The 22,095-nt window shown below is 35.4% G+C and overlaps 1 protein-coding gene across 1 annotated transcript in view; it reads right to left on the bottom strand.

The window, feature by feature from the left end:
* Window positions 1-22,095, bottom strand: part of LOC106883719 (uncharacterized) — a 79,267-nt gene that overhangs the window by 45,220 nt on the left and 11,952 nt on the right. Inside the window, exons 2-6 of the mRNA XM_089365364.1 lie at window positions 17,983-18,122; window positions 10,417-10,530; window positions 8,390-8,560; window positions 6,015-6,114; window positions 2,587-4,778 (exon numbers count right to left, since the gene is read on the bottom strand). Coding sequence (XP_089221490.1) covers window positions 2,587-4,778; window positions 6,015-6,114; window positions 8,390-8,560; window positions 10,417-10,530; window positions 17,983-18,122 — 2,717 coding nt within the window. The remainder of the gene's footprint in view (window positions 1-2,586; window positions 4,779-6,014; window positions 6,115-8,389; window positions 8,561-10,416; window positions 10,531-17,982; window positions 18,123-22,095) is intronic.

Genomic DNA, 22,095 nt, shown 5'->3' with positions numbered 1-22,095 from the left:
AAAAATTAAATTAAAAAAAAAAAACTAAAGCTCTTTCTGTTTCCCAATTCCTGCCAGCAATTTACGCAATTTATAAATTTAGTGATTAAACCATTTTGTATAACAGTATGTTTAATGATCTGTTATAGTTTATTACAACTTTGTGTGAACACACATTTATTATTATTATTATTATTATTATTATTGACAATATTACTTGCATTAGAAGAAGTACTTCAATAAGTGAAAATACAGCTGTCATCTTCCTCCTCGCATCCAACAGTTCATATTGAACCAATCAATTCATTTCCATCCAACAGAAACACTGTTCTTGTATTTAACATATAAAGCGTGACGGACCATGATTGTGGCCATCAGGCATAGGTCAACAGGTCATGATTGTGGCCATCAGGTATAGGTCAACAGGTCATGATTGTAGCTGTCAGGCATAGGTCGACAGGCGATGATCGTGGCCCAGATAGATGCATTTAATTTACGGACACTTGTTGGGGTCTAATGTCAATCAAATGCTCCGATATCCCCCAGAATGCAAGAGGACCAATAGTTCAACTAATGACTTTTCGGATGATGTAAAACTTGTCACCATTATATACTAAGAAGATATTTAAACTATTTTTTTGCTTTTTATGTGTGCACGGTAGTTCTCATTTTCATAAAATGTGCTCAGCAGTCCATGCTACGTAAGAGCAAATCCCAGCGCTTTATAAGTTAATGCCAAAATCTCACTACCATGCAGCAGCAGCATCTTTATACATACCGTAAATCCTCGAATATAATCCGCATTTCCCCCCCAAAATTTAAAGGTCAAAATCCCTAGTGCGTACTATATACGAGGTTAAAAATGAGAAATATTTTCTAAGCAATGTCCGAGTCTCTATTTGCTGTCCGGCAATGTTTATTCAGACGCATTTTGTGATGTCAGGCTTGTAACTGATAGTGATAAATATGTAAAGGCAATTTACTTAATATTTATTTTTCACTGTTATTTCTTTATTTTCTGCAAACAAAGTGCACAAAAAGCTACACGTTTGCATTATGTTATATATACAATAATAATAAAGGACGTTACCGTATATACGTTAACAAACTAAGGACGTTATATATACCTCCTTCACTCAAGTTAGAGAAGGGGTGTGTAGGTTTTTCAGAGGTACAGCCCCCTAAAAATCCCCTGTGTATTATACTCAAGGGTGGACTATACTCGAGGATTTACGGTACCACATATACAAATTATTTTTTTCCCTTTATTTTTGATACTCTTCAGAAAAAGAATGGAAAAGAGTATAGATCTTAAAAGAAGTTCTAAGTCTTAAAGAGAAAAAAATTGACCCTTTTGTAGCAAACCCTGGCAATTCCTTGAACTTTCTTATTCTACATACAGAATCTACATTACAACCACAAACTGAGTGAACTTCTTTGGTTTTGCCTTGTTAGAAATAACAGCCACATTCCTTCACATTACACACAACTGTCTTTAAAAAAAAAGTATAGACACATTAGACAATAGGTCGTAGGCAAACAAAGGATAGGATGCCATGTATCGAATGCCTTTGCTTACAGGTCTACTCACACAGGGTTAACCCTGGGCTAAACAACAAAAACAATGTTGCAACCATGAATTAATTATATAACTAATTATACTGTTTTGAGATTTGGGATAAGCTGTCCTGGGTAAATGTTTGGGAGGAATTTAGGAAGGTCAGAGCTGAAATGCTTTTCATCCTCGGTTTGCTCAAAAATGGCACTACAAGAATTCTCAACTTAAAATATGAGACATGAGATAGAAACTTTAGTGAATGATGAATAACTTCATCAGGATAAAAAGGCACATGCCTTTTCAATGTAACAGTTTAAATAATAACTAGACCGGTCAAACTGTAAGGATTTTGATAAAAATTGACAGTTAAGACTTTTAAGATGAAACCAAAGAAGCTGTTCATATGATGCATCCAAATGGAAATTAAAAAGAAAATAGTTATCAAATTACTCCCCTTGAAAAACTTAGATACCAAGTTACCGTTTCCTATTATTTGTGAAAAATTTCTTTGAAATGTTAAAATGTGAATATTACAAACAATGATCGATATTTAGTTTCTTTTATTTATTTTTTTACTTGTTTCAGTCATTTGACCGTGGCCATGCTGGAGCACTGCCTTTAGTCGAACAAATCAACCCCAGGACTTATTCTTTGTAAGCCTAGTAGTTATTCTATCAGTCCCTTTTGCTGAACCGCTAAGTTAAGGGGACGTAAACACACAAGCATCGGTTGTTAAGCAATGTTGGGGGGACAAACACAGACACACACACACATATATATATACAACAGGCTTTTTTCAGTTTCCGTCTACCAAATCCACTCACAAGGCTTTGGTTGGCCTGAGGCTATAGTAGAAGACACTTGCCCATGGTGCCATGCACTAGGACTGAACCCGGAACCTTGTGGTTGGTATGCAAGCTACTTACCACACAGCCACTCCTGATATTCAAAATAAGAATAATTATTTAATAAGGAGCTAAAAAAGGAAGAAATATTACCACCATTAATGCAAAATAAATAAAAGGAAAAGTTGTAACGCTAGAACATACCTTGCTCTTTTGTTCTTCTGCATCCCACCATTTTTCAAAGGATTTGAAAGCAGAATTTTCAACCATTTTTTTGCAAAGATCTTTCTGCATAACTTCTTTTAGCTGTCGTACGAAACTGTCCAAGACAAAAAGGAAAGTTTTATCATTAGGATCTTTTTCTTCGTCTGATTGTGTTTCTTCATTGGTAGTTCCATTTCCTTTGTTGCTTGTACCATTCTGTAATGTTGTAGAATCACAAAGACTCTGGTTTAGGAAGTTTACAGGCACAACACTATTTTGGATGTGGGCAGTATAGCTTTGATTGTAATTACTGCCAGTGGATTCAGAGCGGCTTGGAGTATTTAGGTAATTACCAAATGAATAAGAATTAGCAAAACTCCATGGTGCTATACTTGGAGGTGGACGTGAAAAATCAGTTATGAGTGGAACAGGTGGAGCGGCACCTGATGTCTGTGTGCTTGGTATTGATTGAAAGTTGTTGGCAGTAAATTTACCATCGTTATTTGGTATTTGAACATTTACTTCTAATTTTTCATCTCCACTACTAATTGATGATAAACTCATGCGATCATCATCATCATCATTCTCATCCCCTTCGTCATCCTCTTCTTCCACCTCTTCTTTTTCTTCTTTTGCATTATTATTTTCAATGTCCATATGTGTGTCTTCAATATTACTTTTAACATTTGGAACACAGCTGTCTTCAACCAAAACTTTTGTATGAAAGGGTGATTCAGCACTAGAAAATGTTTTTGATTGGTTAATATTACTAAAATCAGTTGACACAGCAATTTCAGGTTCAAATAACTTATCCCCAACTTCGGATTTATATCGCGCTGTGACGTTATTTGAAGGAATATTACAAGAACTAGTACTGTCTGCAGGGGCCACTTTATCAATTTTTTGTTGTTCATAATTAGTCAAAGACAAAGAGGTAAAGCAATTATTTTTAGTTTCAAATCGTTTGTTCTTGTTAGACATCTCTTTAGAGAATTCAGTCCATTCAGATGTATCAGTTTTGGAAGTTACAGAATGCTTGCTCTCCTCTTCAGATGGTAATTTAGGAACTTGTTTTGTATGGCTGTTGTTATTTACAGTATTATTACGTGAGGGGACAGAATGTTGCGGATTAGAAGAGTATCGTGAATCAATACTTGGGGGTGTACTTGCTTCATCTCTTGATAGTGGTGTAGATGGAGGACTGGAATGGTCTTTAGATCGACTTGAATCTGTTGGGCTGCCTAAACCCCCAAGTCCGAAGATACTTAGTAAACGTGAATCTAAACTTTGATTACGTGGTTCCTCAGCTTCTGGTGTTTTTGGACGATTCCGATGGTCTTTCTCTCGTTGCTTTTCTCGAACGTCTCTGTTTGAATCTGTCCAATCTTTAACACTTTCGCGCTCAGACTCCCAGCGTTGTTGCGAGAAAGATGATGTTAACTTGTCTTTATACTCGTCTTTTCTCTCTGTATATGAATGAGATCGTGAGGAACTTTCTGTTTGTGATTGTGTTACTTCGGTTGACAAACAAGGATGCCCACTTTCATAATGTGTCTGTTGTGGCTGTGGTGGTTGTGGTGGTTGTGGTGGCTGTGGTGGCTGCGGTGGCTGCGGTGGCTGTGGTGGTTGCTGTTGCTGCTGCTGCTGCTGCTGCTGCTGACAATAGGGTGAAATTACTTGTCGATTTGAATTGGGTTGTGTAAATTGTGTTGCACTGTATTGATATGGTTGTGCATGCTGCGATACATTGTAATGAATGTCCAGTCCACGGTTAGATTGGACATGTGACGTTGAATACTGGCTGTAATTTGAATAGCTGCTGGATGTAAAGCTAACCTCAGAATGATCTGAGAAGCTGAGTTCAGATTGTGGAACAGACCGCTGAAGACTGCTATAATCACTGTCTGTGAAAGAGCCAGTTTCAATAGATTTAGAGGACACATGATGACTAGAAGTGCTACCAAAATCAAACTCCAAATCACCTGGGTCATATGCTTCCATCCCATAGTCACTATATTTGGATTTGCTCAGTGTGAAGTTGCGACAAGTGCTAGATCGATTACTTGAAGTTGTAGCAGCTGCATATAAACGGCTGTGTGATCGTGGATCTACTCTTTCTGAAGGTTGTGGACGTCTTGTACTTTTGGGTTTGTCAGCAAGTATTTCCTCAATAATGCGATTTCTTTCTTTGCCTAAAAAATCAAACAAATTAAATTGATAGCTTTATCATATTAAAATTATAAGATATTCAAGAGAAACATTCAACAAAATTTTCACTTCCATTAAAAAAAAATGTAAAAATAGTTCTGAATTTTACATTTTTTGCAAATTCCTATAATATTTATTAAACCATTGTAGTCATTATCTAGTCATTACATGAAAATTAAAATCTGTAATAATTCTGTAAAAAACCATGACATCATAATTTCGTAATCTACAGGAAGTAACAAATGAAGAAATTAACGTACAGAAGCAGTGTTTTGTTTTAAATAAAAACAAAATTACAAATATAGGGGAATTTTTCATTTTTTTTTTTTCATTTTATCTAGTTTCAGCTCATGAGCTGTGGCCATGCTGGGGCACCGCCATTTAGTTACAAATTTGAAAAGTATTCTCTGCTTTCTTCTTAACCCTTTAACATTTAAACTGGTGAAAATATTCTCCCTTCTTTATGTCTCAACTGCCAGATCTGGCCTTTCACACCTACCCTACAATGTCATTCTAAAAATAAACAGTCACATCATTGAAACCTTAATGCTACAAGATAGTACACGGTTAATTCAAAACAATTTGAATAAGCAAGCATTACATTTGACAGCGTAGTCTGAATATTAAAGGGTAAAATTTGGTATAAGCTAAGAACTTTATGAACTGATCTACAAACAAACCAATGACATCCAACCACCACTGGATATATCACAACCAATATCCTGCATCACACAAGTCCATGAAACTTTAGATTTTCTCTCTCTCCTATTATCAGTTGATAGATTTGCAATACAGCAGTAAATGTTGCAACCTCTAAAGGTCACAGCATCAGCAAATCATATTCTGAATGTGAACATAGTTGACAGAAAAATTCTTATTTCAGGTTTGGGCTGGAATTTTACGATTGGACAGCATTCTTGTTGGCAGCTCCCATGTAATACAGCTTGGTTGTGTATTATATGACAATTGTATAAGTGCTCTTTTGTACATTTATCAATTTGGCATTAGGAAGGGCAACCAGCCATAGAACCCATGCCAAAACAAATAGAAAAAGGACAGCTCTCCAGCTCAAATTGTCCAACCTACAACAGCATGAGAATATGTATAGATCTGCGCAAACTTGTGAACTGAACCTCTTTTTATTCTTATAGGCACATACAAAACAGAAGCTATGTAAACTAATAAATCATTGGTTTGGAGATTACAAATTTTTGTCTTACCCATTATATCTATAATCACAGTTATTATGTTGCCCATCTTCGATGTTTGATTTAGTTTATCAACACAGGCTTTAGCACACTTGGAAGATGAAAAAAGTACCTAAAATACAAAATAACAATCACATCAATATTTTAAAATAAAATATGTCAAAATTTATATCATTCTTAAACGTATACACTGTTAGAAAATTTTGTGTGAAGGAATATTTGTGTATTTATAGAAAACATTCAAAAACAACATGAATATTTTAAGACTGTATGCAGATAATGATACCCACCAGACTTGCTGTTTATACATTTTTATATGTTCACTATAAAAAATTTTTTTAAATATGGAGAGAGAGAGAGGGGGGGGTGTTTTCCTAAAATGTTCTAAGTAAATAAAATCATTTGGGCACTACTGTCAATGTCAAATAATAGAAAAATGCTATGAGAAATGACAGTGAATACAAGACTTAAGAATCAGCATAAGAAGATGGCAAAACATGGATTTTACCACTTGTGACAGTCATTTGTTATCTCTCTTGTGAGGCCCAACCTCACCACACTCCATGACTTCTTTTGGTTCCTCACTCCACAGATACCATTTATCCAAAATACCTTGTACATCTTCAGAAAGCTGACATCTTCCATATGCATTACCTGTAATACTAATGCAGCCTTCTCTCTCATAAATTTCCAAAGTCTTCTTATAGCCCGTTTCACTCTCATCTCATTTGTGCCCCGCCATTCACGCACACATTACAATTCCACCGTAGCAAGCTTGATCCATTGTTCTTTCCTGACCTCTCAATTCTTCTGTATGCAAAGCTCCACAACTAACAGTCAAGCAGCATTGCACTTCATAAACAATTATCATAAAATCTTCCCTTCATTTTTAGAGAGAAACACTTTGTTGTTAACAGAGGTAAAAGCTATCTGAACTTTTCCAACAGTATTTTTAGTTTGGCAACTGTGCCTCTGGAGCACCCACTTCCAATGTTAATTAGGTTACCTAGGTAACAAAAGTCACCAACTCCATCATCAAGGAAGTTTTCTGTCTATTTTCTGAGTACTCTATCTACTCCTGTATGCTAGCCACACACAAAGTCTGCCAGTGATCTCATTACATCTTTTGTACAACCATAATTTACATTGGATACACCATATGGAATTCTTACCTACACAGTTGCAACTTATTCGGAATGGCTATTTCACTATTGGTAGTCTTCTTCCCTGTTAATTGAAATTTTAGATTTCGTAAGATTACCTTTGAGGTGTCTTGATTCCAGGTTTTACTTCTGATGTATACTGGCACTCCATCAGTTACAATGATGAGTGTTTCAGTTGATCCAATCAATGGAACAGCTTGCTTGTGAAATTAATGTGCAAGTGACTGAGCACTCCACAGACACATATATCCTGTGATTATACAATGTTTATGCACAAAGTGCAATGTTGCATGACTTTAAAGTAGATTTGTGAAGATAAGACAGAAATGAAGCGAATATACATCACTAGATTAACAAAAATAGTATGTATAAACATATTGAGCTGAGAGAAAAATTTGGAGATAAGATGACTCAGATGTAACATGCAACAAAAGAAATTAAGCTTGTATGGGTATGAGATGCCATGTATAAAGCACCTGCACTGGTGCCACATAGAAAGTATGTGCTGGTACCATAAAAAAGCATCTGTGTTGGTGGCACATAAAAAGCACCCAGTTACACTCTGTAAAGTGGTTGATATTGGGAAGGGCATCTAGCCATAGAAATCATGCCAAAACAGATAAATGGAGCAACCCTTCAGCTTGCCAACTCCTTGTCAAACCATCCAACCCATGCCAGTATGGAAAACAGATATCTGATGATGATGATGATACACACAATTTAAAACAAGATACTGACTTCTCTGAGACATGAGGCATGCCTCTTATTTCTTTATTGCCCACAAGGGGCTAAACATAGAGGGGACAAACAAGGACAGACAAGGGGATTAAGTCAATTACATCAACCTCACTATGCAACTGGTACTTAATTTATTGAACCCAAAAGGATGAAAGGCAAAGTCAACCTCGGCGAAATTTGAACTCAGAATGTAGCGGCAGACGAAATACTGCTAAGCATTTTGCCCGGCCCCCTAACGATTCGGCCAGCTGGCCGCCTTTTTTGAGGCATGCCTCTGGAAACCACCCAACTTCACACAGCATTAACTGGAACTTGTCAGTTGCCACAAACAATAGGACTGACCCTACCCCACCCAATGTACACACACACACACACACACACACACAAAGAGAACTTTTAGAAAACCAAACAAGCAGGTGTGAAGCAACAACCAATTTTTAAATCAACATCATCATCATCATCATTATTATTATCTAAAATTCATACTTTTCCAATTCCCATGTGTTTTTTGGTCTTTGGATGGTGATATATCTTAATTTCTTCTATACTTCCAAAATGCTGACACATGTTTTCTAGAAATTTAAAATCGATGTTGTCATTCAGATTTGTAAATGTCACTTCATTAGGAGGTGGTATTCCAATATAGTGCTGATCATACTGCAAATAAAAAATATTAAACAAATACAGTTACTATATTGTGAATCACAGACAGCTGTTTCATAAAATTGTTTCCGCAAAGTTACTTCTATATTGTATTATTAACAACAAAGTAAATTAATCCAAAGAGTAATCATACATAGAGAAGGACATGAGGATTAGATTGGTCTATCAAAGAAATGAAAATGACGTTGGAGACATACAAAAGCATCTCAGGTATAAAAAAAAAGAAAAAGTGTTCCAGCATCCGCAGAATGTGACAAGTATCAAATGTGAAGCTTGCAGTTCAAGAATGGTTTTTGACATAAGAAAAGGATGCATCAGTGATAGGCCAGTTCCAGCTTATATCTCCATTTAATGTAGACAAATATAAGATTTTTAGCTCAGAAAAGACTGATTGCTACAGAAATCCATACAGAAAGCAAGTGTCTAAGGTTTTTGAAGCTGCTTTCAGAAGACAATTGGTTTTGGAAATTTGTTGATCATATCAAAACCAAGGAAAAGGACTTCCATTTTGTATGAATTGACTTGGAATAAAATGCATGGATCCATTTTGCTCGTACTTTTACCATCAGGAAATGGGTTTCATCCTATCACAAACTATGTGCAAAGACTTCTAATGAAATTACTCAATTTTGTATTTGTTTCATCAGTAGAAAGTTCATATTGACAGCTGTTAACTCTGGTATCAACATTTATTTTGAATACTTAACACATTCATCTCAATCTAGATCGTCTCTGTTGTCCATTATCAGTAGCCCTATAAAACCCAATTTGAGGGCCATCCACATTCCATCTCTCAGGAGACAACATATATCCCAGTCAGAGATTCGTGTAAGGTCTGTCGCAATGAGTTGCAACCATATCTTCAGTTGCCCACCAAAGTAAGTCAAGTATGAAATCAGTTGTCACTGTGAATAATATGAAAGGCCAAATGAAATAAACCAGTTCCTATAAGCATTTGTCCAAAATGGATTTTCAACCTGGCAGTAGATGAGAAAACCATTAAACGTAAAAGACAGCAGCGGTTGGGCAGGATTGATAGAACTATATGCATGTAAACATTTTGTGTTGGCCCTTTGACAGGTAACCTTTCACAGACAATGGAACTAGCTTTTGAAAGTGTAATGACTACAGAATATGCAAATGGGATCCCACTGGAGCCTTGGCCACATGGAATACCCTGCAGCTTTTAAGCATTACATTTTACTACCTGATGGACAATTTTATTTTTCTGACACCACAAGCTATATTTCCTGACCATCAATGACATATATTCAGTACATGTACCCAATTTACATTGCTAAATCAAGAAGTTAATGTACATTGTAGGGGTACCATAAAATCTCTTTTTTTGTTTTGTGCTGACGATGCTCACCAAGAACTAAATCATAAAATAATTCCTTGAGATCATCAAGATGGATGATACATCACTTACGATGGTGATACCTCAAAAGTGAGCTTCCATACTGAGACAGCCAACCCTTTCCAGCCGTACTGTATCACACATAAAAGATGTCCAACTGATGTTTAGTGTATTGCTTAGACATTTCCATTGAAATTTTGTAAGAATTTTGACACTTCATTGATTGCTGATAAAACATACATTCTCAGACAAATATTGCGATGTAAGCCTTAGAATTGCAAAGCTTGACAGAAAATTGAAGTCCCTGTCTGCCTAAATTATTACTCATGATTCCCAATACAAGTGACACCTTATCAATACTCAAAATGATCTCAGAATTCAAGGAACCATGCATTGCTTTTGGTTATGATCAACAAAACATGAACAAAATAAGAAACTCAAACTTATGCAATGTGTGCAAACTGAGATGAAAGAATATAAATCTAAAAACCTTAAATTTTGGAACTTCCAAATCCATAGTTTGGCGACTGGTCCATAGCATGTAGCGAGGATTTGACCTTGAATTTGAACGCCGTCGAGGATCTTTCACATCAATTGTCTGTTCCTATGTAAAATAATGTGGATATTAATTAAAACATGAAATGTTAGAATTTAAAAAAAGAAAGAAAAAACCTTACACATATTCTCTGTGAAATAAAACAAGAAAAAAATAAAATAAAATGAAAATTTACATTATTCTTTTAATAACATGGTTGAAATATTTCTTGCAAGTTAACAAGTTTTGCAATAATACAATCTAGCAAATATTCAATTGAAAGAGGATGCAACAGACATTTGTTGCAGAACACATCTTGAAGAATTCCCCCCCACCACCTCCAGATATTAAGGAAATGAGGGAATTTTGGTTACTTAATTTGCTTAAATTGCTACCAAATCTCTTCATATCATATTCTACTGTCTTAACTCTATAGCATTAAAATGGCCACATCCAGCTCAAGCATTCTACCTGCTTTTATGTTCGAATTGGCCAGATCTGACCTATTACACCTACCCTGTATTGTCATTCTAAAGCTAAAAAAAAAAAAAAAAAATCAAAGATTTCCATTTTTCATTTATTGCACACATTCATATTTTACATGACTCTAGAGTGTTTTGCTTTCAAAACTATTTTTGTTAAAATAAGTTAGGTTAAATCCTCAAGTAAAAAAAAAAAAGTTTTTACAATATCTGAAAAATTATTTGTTTCATAGTCACTGGTGCAAATTTTGCAGAAATTCTGATCGAAATTGAAGTTTCCAGAAGCTTAATTTAAGGTTTTTGAAAGCTGTTTATTTGCAAATGTTTTGAAAAACCCATTTCACTCAAAATAGTTACGTACACAATTTCTGCTATTTGAACTGTGGAGTTTCAAGGGGAAATAAATCACAAGGCTTAAAGTGTTAGCTGTTTAAAGTCCATAGATTCAAGTTGCATGCTGGTTGTTCAATATATTTCAGATTTAGTTCTACAGGTATCTACTATGATGTCTATAGTTGTAAGCCTCATTTCCCAGAAATCTTTTCCTTCTAATCCAATTATAATAAAATAATAATGAAATTATTATTATTATTATGCGTCTTTGTTCATGTCACACAAGCCCTGGAGAGGATATCTCTGTAGCTGGATAAAAGAGACTCCACTGTTCTGTATCAGTTCCTATTTGGAATTAGTGGCCTCCCATCGAACAGCTTGTGTGCAGCAGCACATCTCTACTCACCCTGTTTTTGGCATGCTTACTACACATGGGTGTACTTCATATCAACAATTTCTCCAAGACATGGACAGGGTGCGTTTCATCAGACCATTAGCACTAAAAACATTAAAGATACTGTCTACAAAAATAAAATGTCCATTCTATGCAGAATCTGAGTTTTATCAGAAGGCACCATTGTTAGGGAGTAAGTGGCAAAATGGACATAAAATTGTCAGTGATAAACTAAATGCAATTTTCCATGGCATTAGGGAGACATAAGGATCATGTTGATGTCTGAAGCAATAGACTACTGCTGGTTAGGTGCATATTGTCAGATTAGAAGTAAAGGGTGGGATGGGAATGACATTATGAGAGAGAGAGAGAGAGACAGTGAAAGAGGGAGACAGACAGGCAGAGATAGAGTAAAAAATTGAAAAATAGATACAAACAAAAGTAAATTAAATAGAAATATTAATTAGATCTTGGGTACATCCATCAATGGCATATTTAACTTAGAATATGATTTCAAGTATAGTCACTAACAATTTATATCATAAAAACTATTCCATAAAATTTACAGACAACATGATGATGAGGATGAGTGAACTGCATCAACTGGGCCACCATAGTTAAGTTACTTTGTAGATATATAAACACATATTCGCTTACTTGCCAAGTGGTAGAGAGAAGAAATTATAGCATCAGCTTATAAAAAAGCATGAGACAAATGTAAGTGACAGAGGTTGCCATCAGTAGAACGAGAATGTGTACAGGGGGAAAGTGGAAGTGAAAGGGGTGTTTGGTGGATGATACTGAGAATTAGAGCAGCTAAGTGATTAGTACCATAGTAAGAAGAGTGATAGAGGGGTGGCTGTCAGGAAGATGATTTGTGAGAAAGACACGCATTAGGAATAGATTGGGTGCAGGAGTATAGACATAATTATATGATTTTAAGGCTTCGTTTGTGCCAAGATGGATGGGTCCCAGAGTACAACAAATTGCCAGTCATCCTGGTCCTTCGTTAACTCTTCCTTGAGACTCAACATCTCAAGGTCACCCCACATTTTACTGGCTCCACCTCTTATACATATTTCATCCACATTTAGCTATCGGCACTTCTTTATGCAGCTGCCTCCATCCATAATACATTACACGACCATACTAGTGCAGTCTTCCCTCTTGCACACTAAATCCAATGCCTCTTACGCCTAACCTTTTCTTTCAACACATTTGCACTCTGTTGCACATGCACACTGATGTTGCACATTCAACAGAGTATGTTAGCTTAATTTCTTTCCAGCTTTTGCATGTCCACTGCATTCACAGCCCAATTTCATTACTATGTAGCACTGCTGTTCATGCACAAACATCATACAGTCTGTTTTTCACTCAAGAGAGAGGCCTTTTGTGGTCATGATAACGCACCCTTTGCACAATGACACTTTGCAAAAGGCACACATAAAAGAGGTTTCAACTTGATGCTCTTCTGCAGTTTTTCTTTTTTTACAATGAATACAATCTATACACTCATCCCCTATCAATTCTTTAAAAGTAACAGCTTGTTGGGTGTACTGATCTATTATTTCTGCAACAGTTTCAAAAAGAGTATGTGGTAAAAGCCAAAACAGATAATCTAAAGATAGAATTTTATAGAGGCAGACTGTGTTGTGGATCAATATTTTCAATGAAATCAGGAATATTAACTGGTGGTGTATTGTTTAGCCATGTCATCATAATGTTTTAAATGGCCGATCTCTCAAAGTGGGTAGAACACATGGAAGAAGAAGACCCAGGAAGATGTGAGGCAAAGTACAGAAGGATGATCTCTGGATGCTGAACATTTGAAGGGGACTGGCCTGCAAGAGTTATGTGCCAGTGCCACGTAAAAAGCACTCACACAGTGCCACATTAAAAGCAGCCAATATCTACATGCTGTAAAGTGGTTGGCATTAAGAAGGGCATCCAGTCATAGAAACCAAGCCACATCAGACTGGGACTTGGTGGGGCTCTCCAGCTGGCCAGCCCTACTCAAACTGTCCAACCCATGCCAGCATGGAAAACGGACGTTAAAAGATAATTATGATGATGGCACCTTCAGCATCTTCATCACTATCAAAATATTCTTCCTTGTTGGACAAAAAATAGAGAAATATCTATATCAGATTCATCCAAAGACAAATCACTTGTTTTCTTTTTCTTCTACATTTGTAAGTCTTCAAGTGAATGCTTTGAAATCAGATTCACTGTTTGTTGACGCCTACTGGTAAATACTTAGAAGCAATCGTTTGGCACATTTTCATTCAATTACCATTCTTCACATCATAATAATCTGCACTTCAAATGTTAAAATTTAAAAAATACATGTACAAAACTTTGTGGTAATTATATTTCAAGCACCAACCGACTGTGACCAATGCCAGTACCCCATGACTGGCTCCTGTGCCAGTGACATGTAAAAAGCACGAACCAAATGTGATTGTTGCCAGGCCTGCCTTACTGGCTCCTGAGCCGGTGGTACGTAAAAAGCACCCACTACACTCTCAGAGTGGTTGGCGTTAGGAAGGGCATCCAGCTGTAGAAACACTGCCAAACCAGATTGGAGCCTGGTGTAGCCGCTGGCTCTCCACACCTCAGTCAAACTGTCCAACCCATGCCAGCATGGAAAATGGACGTTAATCGATGATGAAGATGATGATTTAGGTGGAAACAGTTTTATCCTGCATTATCTTTGAGCAACATTTTGATGATGTTCTTTTATTCTTCTACTTGTTTCAGTCATTTGACTGCGGCCATGCTGGAGCACTGCCTTTAGTCGAACAAATCAACCGCAGGACTTATTCTTTGTAAGCCTAGTACTTATCCTATCAGTCTGTTTTGCTGAACCGCTAAGTTACAGGGATGTAAACACACCAACATCGATTGTCAAGCGATGGTGGGAACAAACACAGACACACAAACATATACATATATACATGACAGGCCTCTTTCAGTTTCCGTCTACCAAATCCACTCACAAGCTTTGGTTGGTCCAAAGCTATAAGAGAAGACACTTGCCCAAGGTGCCATGCAGTGGGACTGAACTCGGAACCATGTGGTAAGAAGCAAGTTTTTTTACCATATAGAGACATCATAGGCTTCAGACCAGATACAGCCAATTTCTCATATTATTCCTGAGTTTGAGAAATTTGAAATTTTGAGCTGCAGAGAAGGCTTCTACATGGTTACTTGACTGGCTAGAAATAGAGGCCAAATAATCCTTAAAGCAAACGCTACTGTTTCAAAAAAGTATATATATTAGATAATGCAAAATGGGGTACACTATGTTTTAATATAAGACCAAGTTAGTCATGGTCGGTATATCTTTGATCAAGAACTGACTTGAAGGTAAATGTCTGACTTTAAACTTTGAAATCCAGGTAAAAAAGGATGTGATCCATTTATATATATATATATCTGTTTTTGGATCACAGTACCCTTTACTCTTTTACTTATTTCAGTCATTTGACTGTGGCCATGCTGGAGCACCACCTTTAGTCAAGTAAATCGACCCCAGGACTTATTCTTTGTAAGCCTGGTACTTATTCTATTATCGGTCTCTTTTGCCGAACCACTAAGTTACAGGGACGTAAACACACCACCATCGGTTGTCAAGCGATGTTGGGGTGACAAACACAGACACACAAACATATACACACACACACACATATATCATATATATATATATATATACACGACAGGCTTCTTTCAGTTTCCGTCTACCAAATCCACTCACACGGCTTTGGTCAGCCCGAGGCTATAGTAGAAGACACTTGCCCAAGGTGCTACACAGTGGGACTGAACCTGGAACCATGTGGTTCGTAAGCAAGCTACTTACCACACAGCCACTCCAACGAGAGAGATAAAAAATTAAAAAGATATCAGATGCAGTAAACTGCCAAAAACCACCTTATATGAGACAAAACTGTGTTCTGAAAACCTGATTAATTTTATATTTTTAGAACTTCTGATATTTTTCAATGCTGGCATGGGTTGGATGGATTAGTCTTAATACAGTATCTTAATACAGATTATTCTTAATACAGTGTGTTGTATTTGTATCTGTGTGGGTCAGCATCCTGCAATCATCCTTCATCACATCTACCATCGTCTTTGGTTTTCCTTTCTGCAGTTTCTTACTTATATCATTTAGTAGTACGACTCTCTCCAGGCACAACATCATTTAGCACAGTTTCATTCAATTATTATTCTTCATACATATTTCATCTCCATGACATAACAATCTAACTCTTGCAGGCTATAGTAAATATCTCAATATCTCATAGACATAAAAGGAATGCAGAGACAGATTATTTAATATATAAGCTACAGAGTTGTGATACAGCTGCTCACAACAGGTGGTTATTTGAAGAAAGGTTTCTATTGATAAATTTTCACAAGTATGCACTTAACAAAAATGAGATGATTAATTTTTAACAAAAAAAAACAGAAGAGGCAGTGAAGAAATACCACTGCCACTAAATGGTAGAGTGATGCACCTCAGACTAGTGTCAAATCCACAACTGTTTTGAACTACAAGAAGCATATAGGCATGGTAGACTAAAGCAGTACCATACTGTTATTAAGTACCATATGTTATTAAGTAAAATACCGGGGGAAAATAACATTGAATGTAATTGAATTCAGGAATTCTACATATGAAGAAGAAAGAAATGCTATGTTTTCACTTCAATACAAAAGTTGTATTAATCCTAACAGAATACTGCAGAAATAGAAAAATAGTTTGTGAAATTAATGGAAAGTGCTGACAAAAGAACAAAATCAATGTATGACATAATTCAGATACAAAACTTTTCAATTAGTAAGATTGCACTTTAATGAGTCAATCATTTAATTTATGAAATTTTCTTTTTACAAATTTCTGAGCTAATCACATATTTATTTCTTATGAAGTTATTGATATTCAATAGTTGACAATTGTTCTCATGCCTATTGCACATATTCTAAACATCTAGAAAATTTCCTGTAGCTTTTAACCTTTTTGGTCTCAATCTGTCTGAAACCGTTTCTGGTTCTTTGATACAGAATCTGTTTGAACCCTTCAGCATTTAATCCAGCAATATCCAGCCCAAATAGCCTACCTGTTTTGTGTTAAAACTGACCATGTCCAACCTATCACATCTACCATACAATATTATTCTAAAAATATATAAACACACCATTGAAATCTTGAAGTTACAAGATAATGCATGATTAATTCAAAGCAATGTTAATAAAGAATACATTTGACAAAGAAATCTGAATGCTAAAGGGTTAAAATGTTCACATTAAAACCTTCCCTCTTAATTTTAAGTTGCTCCAAACTCAAGCTTAATAATCCCTCTAAAACTGCTTCCAAACTTAAAATACAGACCAGTATATTTTATGATTATACTTTTATACTATACATTTGCACAGCCACATTAATTTCTAAGGAAACATATAGCCTAGTTACTTTTAAATTCTCCAAATAACAAGGCTAATTCCATACACAATTCATATACTTCCTTCATTCCTTGCATCAATACACTTCATGGATTAGTTACAGGGATAGTGATGTACAAATAATCTGCAAGAAATATCACAATTCATATACACTTATTCAGCAATAACATATGAAATTGTTCATTTGAAGCACTGACATATTTACAGAGTGAATAGAAAATAGAGACAAGAAAGCAAACTGAGAGAGCAATACTAAAATAATATTTCTCCACTCCTTCAAAATGCACATATTCTAATAATAGTATGTCACAGTTAATTTTCTTACTGGTGGGCATTATCAGTTATGCCTAATTTATCATTAGTTATGTCTAATTAGAAAAAAAAAACTAGAGAATGACAATTTAGAAGCAATGAAATATGATTTAGACAATGTTTCCCAATAAAGTAAAAAAACACAAAACATGATGTAGAATATTTCTCAAATAATATTTAACCCTTTTACTGCAGAAAGCAGTTTTACATACAAATCTTTGTTGAGGAATGTCATATTTGAAACAAGTTTCTTTTGAGATATTTCAACTTCATTCAGGTAATACAAATTGCAGAAAATACCAATTCTATTTTTTGATAGATATTTAACATGATTACTGGAATAACCATGAAATTTAATTCCACAATGAAAAAGTTAAACATAAGGTAATATTGAATAAAATAAAATAAAATAAAATACATCACTTCTTTCAACACCAATAAATGACAAGTATGTTTTTCAAGACCAATAAAAACATACGAGTAATTTACAAATTCTTGTTCTTATGCAAAATATGTATAAAATTTGCTTACCCCAGGCAACAGACCATCAAATCTGTAAAGCTTTTGCTGAACTTTATCATCAAGTAATGGGTCCTTAAGGAGCCGATAGTTTCGTCTTTTCTTTTCCATTATTTGATTTTCTGAAGAAGGCTTCACTAAGCCATTAATACCTGGAACATAAAACATTTTACTAAATATACTTAGGTATAAGATATACGACATACAAATTATGATATATGTGTGTGTGTGTGTGTATATATATATATATACACACAAATTTACTTAAACAAGGAGACTGTCCAGAAGAGTTGCAGGAGATTCCGAAGTCATTGGGAGGCAGTGATTGAAGCCAATGGCGATTTTAATGAATAAATTTACTGTTTAGTATTTCAAGACATTTTTATGTAATTTTGATAAATACATCAGTAAAAATATGTCAGTGTTATTTTCATTTTTTGCGTTAATTTAGACAATTTATTCACTGCACCCTCCTATACCTACACATCCACCCCAACCCCCACACAATCTTCAATAGTGTCACCACACATAACACTATGAGCAGCCACACGTTACAGATGCACACACATCAAAGTTACTAGCTCCTATTCACACACATACACATTCACAAGTGCACCTTCATGTGGGATCACTATCACTTTATAATCTCCCTTTCTTTCAACCTCTTCTTTCAAACGTTTTTTTCTAATCAGTCGCCATGCTTGACCGCTAAATCTACAGGCTCTTTTCACTCTTTCTCTGTTTATTTTCTCTTCTTCCTTTCTGTTGAAGAGCATAGGCTTGAAACGTAAACGACTTTCTCACTTCCCGAGCGTCAAACTAATACACCTGCTTGTTGTTCATACACCTGTCTTTGCCTTTTGTTTTTCTATAAACTTCAACTGTATACATATATACAGGGTACCCTTCCTAATGCCAACCACTCCGAGAGTGTAGTGGGTGCTTTTACGTGCCACCGGTACGAAGGCCAGTCAGGTGGTACTGGCAATGGACACGCTCAAAATGATGTATTTTACATGCCACCTGCACAGGAGCCAGTCCAGCAGCACTGGGAACGATCTCGCTAGAATGTCTTTTCACGTGCCACTGGTACAAGTGTCAGGAAGGCGACGTTGGTAATGATCATGCTCAAATGGTGCTATTTACGTGCCACCGGCACGGAAGCCAGACAGCAGCTCTGGCAACGATCAGAGCTCAGACGGTACTCTTAGTGCTCCACTGGTACAGGTGCCATCACGATTCGCTTGCCCCAACAGGTCTTCACAAGCCGAGTTTAGTGTTCAATGAAAGAGATGTTGGCATGGGTGCCAGTCATCAAATTTAGTTCGATTTCGATTTCACTTGCCTCAACAGGTCTTCGCAAGCGGAGTTTAGTGTCCAATGAAGGAATGGTACGCATAAGTGAGCTGGCTACATAGCCTGGAGAACTATGATAAATAGGAGAGGGCTGAGGACAGAACCTTGGTGGACCCCTACCTCTACCCAGAATTCTTCACTGTACTCGTTGCCAACCCTCACCTTACTGACAGCGTCCCTGTACATGGCTTGCACAGCTCTCACTAACCACTCATCTATCCCTAGTTTCCTCACTGACCACCAGATAAGGGAGCAGGGGACCCTGTCAAAGGCTTTCATATATATATATATATATATATATATATATATATATAGTACACGTGTATGTATGTATTATATATGTGTGTATGCTTGTGTTTGTCCCATACCACCGCTTGATAACTGGTATTGGTTAGTTTATGTCCCTTTAACTTACCAGTTTGGTGACAGAATAAGTACAAGACTTACAAATAAGTATTGTGGTTGATTTTTATTTTTCAACTGAACCCTTTAAGGCAGTGCCCTAGCATGGTCAAAGTCCAATGATTGAAACAAAGTAAAAGAAAAACGTTAAAGATACACACATGATTTGACTTTGTGTCATTAGTAATCAAACATGAATTATTTCTTGTGTTATGAGGAGATTTAAGATTTCTGGAATTGTTTTTGAATTTACCAAAAGCCTTTAAACAATATTGGGCAATGACTATTGAATATTTCTAGCTGACATACTGATTTCTCTCTCTCTCTCTCTCTCTCTCTCCAATATATACACACACACACATAAAGTGGTGAGAAAGGACCTACAGACATTGGTACTCACAGAGGAGAAGCCAAGGGAATGAAACACCTGGCAGTTTGCTGTGCTTAAAAAGACATGTCAGGCTAAGTAAAAGCACGGTTGCCCTTGCATACAGGCTCGTCCCTTGCAACCCTCTCCAGCTGAGCATCCCTAATCTCATGGGCTTGTAGATGCCGGTGCCATGTAAAAGGCACCTGTGCTTGTGCTACGTAAATGCACCCAGTACACTCTATAAAGTGGCTGGCATTAGGATGGGCATCCAACCAAAGAAACCCTGCCAAAACAGACATGGAGCCTGAACAACCCTTCAGCTGGTCAGCTCGTCAAACTGTCCAACCCATGCTAGCATGAAAAATGGACTATATATATATATATATATATATATCTCAGGAATGTGCCATCAGTAATTACTCAGGGCAGACAGTTGGTGATATTTATGTAGTAAAATACACAAAAATAAGCGAAACGCAGGCATGCGACTGAGTTGAAAGCAGATTTACTTCTACCTTTATAGCATGTAAAGAAAACAGTGTTGTAGCAAGTGTACTACAGCATTACAATGCGTAGATTAAATACTGAGATTGAAAAGAAGGGGAGAATTGTGCCTACCTAATCTACAAAAAGATAGAATATTTTATATTTTATGCAGAGTAAACTTCATAATTTTATTGACTTAGGTGCATATTTTGCCATAAAAGGAAAATATTACTATCAATCTATTTTATTCAAGGTAGGCATTGCCTACCTAGGTGGCACGTCTGATATATACGTATATTTAATTAACTCAACTTAACTTCCAATGACTTGGCTCGTTTCAGACATCATACCACATTACCCATTCACTCCTCAAAATACAAAAGAACATCCACCTACCCACATAAATGCAAACACACACACACACAAACACACACCACAAAACCTTAAGAACATATGCAATGCATATTTACACAAGCACTCTCTTTCTCACATACACACACAAACATTGTAAACTGACACAATTTAAATTTCTCAAACATTTTCACTCTTTCCATAGAAGAGAACAACATCGTTAGAGGACCACGGAATGTCAACTAAATATGAAGTTTGTCTTTAAAATCTGTAAAATTATGTGACAGCTCATTATCTTTTTTTTTTAAGTTTTTCATGAAAAAATACAACAACAAAAATCAAAAATTACACAGTTCTTATATTTTTAATGACTGTCACACAGCAAATTCATAACCTGTGTATACACCTATGTACAAACAGACATGTATTGTATACACACACACACACATACATATATATATATATATATATATATACACACATATATATATATACATATATATACACACATATATATATATACATATATATAGACATATATATATATATGTATACATACACATATATATATATATGTATACATACACATATATATATATATGTATACATACACATATATATATATATGTATACATACACATATATATATATATGTATACATACACATATATATATATATGTATACATACACATATATATATATATGTATACATACACATATATATATATATGTATACATACACATATATATATATATGTATACATACACATATATATATATATGTATACATACACATATATATATATATGTATACATACACATATATATATATATGTATACATACACATATATATATATATGTATACATACACATATATATATATATGTATACATACACATATATATATATATGTATACATACACATATATATATATATGTATACATACACATATATATATATATGTATACATACACATATATATATATATGTATACATACACATATATATATATATGTATACATACACATATATATATATATGTATACATACACATATATATATATATGTATACATACACATATATATATATATGTATACATACACATATATATATAATATATGTATACATACACATATATATATATATATGTATACAT

Source organism: Octopus bimaculoides, chromosome Z (genome assembly GCF_046866305.1).
Source record: "Octopus bimaculoides isolate indiv1 chromosome Z, ASM4686630v1, whole genome shotgun sequence".
Classification (NCBI taxonomy): domain Eukaryota; kingdom Metazoa; phylum Mollusca; class Cephalopoda; order Octopoda; family Octopodidae; genus Octopus; species Octopus bimaculoides.
Note: the sequence above shows the minus strand (reverse complement) of the source record. Positions and strands in the feature narration are given on the sequence as shown.